Raw genomic sequence first — 2,164 nt, forward strand, 5'->3', positions numbered from 1 at the left:
CCCAGGCTGTGAACTCTGCAGACTGACCAGAAGCCAGATTCAGCGCAAGGTTGGCAACAACTCGGGTCGAGTTTTAGCTCAGCACCTCGACATCCTTCTTGGTAACAACGGTCGCAGCCTCCCACAGGACGAGTTTCCGGATGTTCTAGAAGCTGAAGGTGACTCTCAAGATGACCAGATCGAGGGTGACCCGTATGAGATCTTAGGCCCACTCTGTGTCAAACTGTCCGCTCAGGGATCAGGTCAGATCCAGCTGTGGCAGTTCCTGCTGGAGTTGCTGTCAGATGCAGCCAACGCCTCCGTCATCACCTGGGAAGGTACAGCAGGAGAGTTCAAGATCCTCGACCCTGATGAAGTAGCTCGCCGCTGGGGAGAACGCAAGTCCAAACCCAACATGAACTACGACAAGCTCTCCCGCGCGCTACGATACTACTACGACAGGAACCTCATGACGAAGGTACACGGCAAGCGCTACGCCTATAGATTCGACTTCCGTGCACTGGAGCAACTGCAGCAGACACAGCAGAGTGATTCCCAGTCCCGTCCACCCCCAGATCTCGCCTTCCTCAGCGCTGCTCTCAGCACCGCCTCCGTGTCCTCCCCAACTCACTATTGGTCCTCAGGGAATCCTGGTACACCTTCCCCGCGTCCATGGATGTAGGGGCCTCCCTCTCCCCTCATCCCTCCTTCCCATCTAGCTCTCACGTGCGTCCCTCGCCGGCATAAAATGTCGTGTAGAGGGGGTCACACGACGGAGGAAACGATCTCAGGTGACTGGGGTGTTCGCGGCCCCTGCGAAGGAGTTCTACCGGTGAAGAGCACCAGTAACTGTACCAGTGTTAGTACCAGTACCTGTACCAAGTACCAGTACCAAGTACCTGTGCCGAGCCTTACCACTCCTGTGATACCGCGAAGCGACCAAGTGATAGATAGCTAAGCCTTAGTATTGTTGTAATCAAAACGCGTCTTGTCTACCTCGCATCTTGCGTGTACCTCGCAACTTGCGTGTGCCTCGCAACTTGCGTGTACCTCGCATCTTGCGGAGACGGACCACCCATACGCTCCCCCTCCCACTCCCCTGGCACAGCCACTTCCCGGACACGGCCCACTGGCAGTACCGGGGACTTGCCACTACTACTACTACCGGGTACTGGGGGAGTGACACTACCAGGTACCGTGTATGTTGGAATTTGGAGCCCGGTACGTTGGACCTCTGTGTCAAGGGTGAGTCCTGACGCGTTAGCTTCTGTGATCTCTGATTGTGTTAGGTCCCGGAGGCCACTGACCGCGTCCTCACGGCCTCCCTGTACAAACTCACTCTTTTGTTTTATTTTGTAAATACATCTGTGATACTATTTATATATTTAAGATTTTTTTATCTTTTAGGACTTTGTATAATAAAATCTTTTGTAATTATATATTTTGTGGTTTTCATGTGCTGCCTTACATGACTTAATCTATTCAAAACGAAGAGTTATAAGGATTTAATGTTTGCTTAGTTTCTGGAATATATAAAGAAATTTTGTAATTTGAAGTTCCCAGCATAAAATATTTAGATTTAAAGAAGTTCAGAATAAAAAATAATATATAATTGTTGTTACAAAAGTTAGAAAACATATAAAAACAATAACATTACAAATGCTGATGACACCAACAATAATATTAAAGAGGAAAGTCAATATTTGGGCGTCATCGTGAAGTTTACAATGAAATAACAACTTGATGGATCTATGAGAACATATAGAAGCTGTACGGTAGTTCGATCCAATTGCATGGCTTCAGTATTTTCTCGCATTGGGGCTTATTCCAGAGGCATAAGACTGCGAAGATCAGTGCCCGTTTAGCCCTACAAGGGACAGGAAGGAGAATGAATATTACGTTACGAAACTCTCATATAACTTAAATGAACAAATTTTAATGTAATTTGTTTGAATTAATATATATCAAATTAATGGAATTGGTCAAATTTGTCTCTCATAACTTGTTTGGTGTTGGGAATAACAGTACCAAGGCGAGGCAGGAATAACGTGCCAGTATTGATTAATATATCTTGCTGTTGACCAAACCACACACTAGAAGGTGAAGGGACGACGACGTTTCGGTCCGTTCTGGACCATTTTCAAGTCGGTTGAGAATGGACTGATCGACTTGAGAATGGTCCAGG

At 47.0% G+C, this 2,164-nt stretch overlaps 1 protein-coding gene across 1 annotated transcript in view; it reads left to right on the forward strand.

Annotated features, from left to right (window-relative positions):
* LOC138367360 (Friend leukemia integration 1 transcription factor-like) overlaps positions 1-1,418 on the forward strand; it is a 7,815-nt gene extending 6,397 nt beyond the window's left edge. The window contains exon 3 of the mRNA XM_069328841.1: positions 6-1,418. Within this exon, the coding sequence (XP_069184942.1) occupies positions 6-661 (656 nt within the window). The 3' untranslated portion in view covers positions 662-1,418. The remainder of the gene's footprint in view (positions 1-5) is intronic.
* Positions 1,419-2,164: the final 746 nt, after the last annotated feature.

This window comes from Procambarus clarkii, chromosome 22, assembly GCF_040958095.1.
Source record: "Procambarus clarkii isolate CNS0578487 chromosome 22, FALCON_Pclarkii_2.0, whole genome shotgun sequence".
Lineage (NCBI taxonomy): Eukaryota > Metazoa > Arthropoda > Malacostraca > Decapoda > Cambaridae > Procambarus > Procambarus clarkii.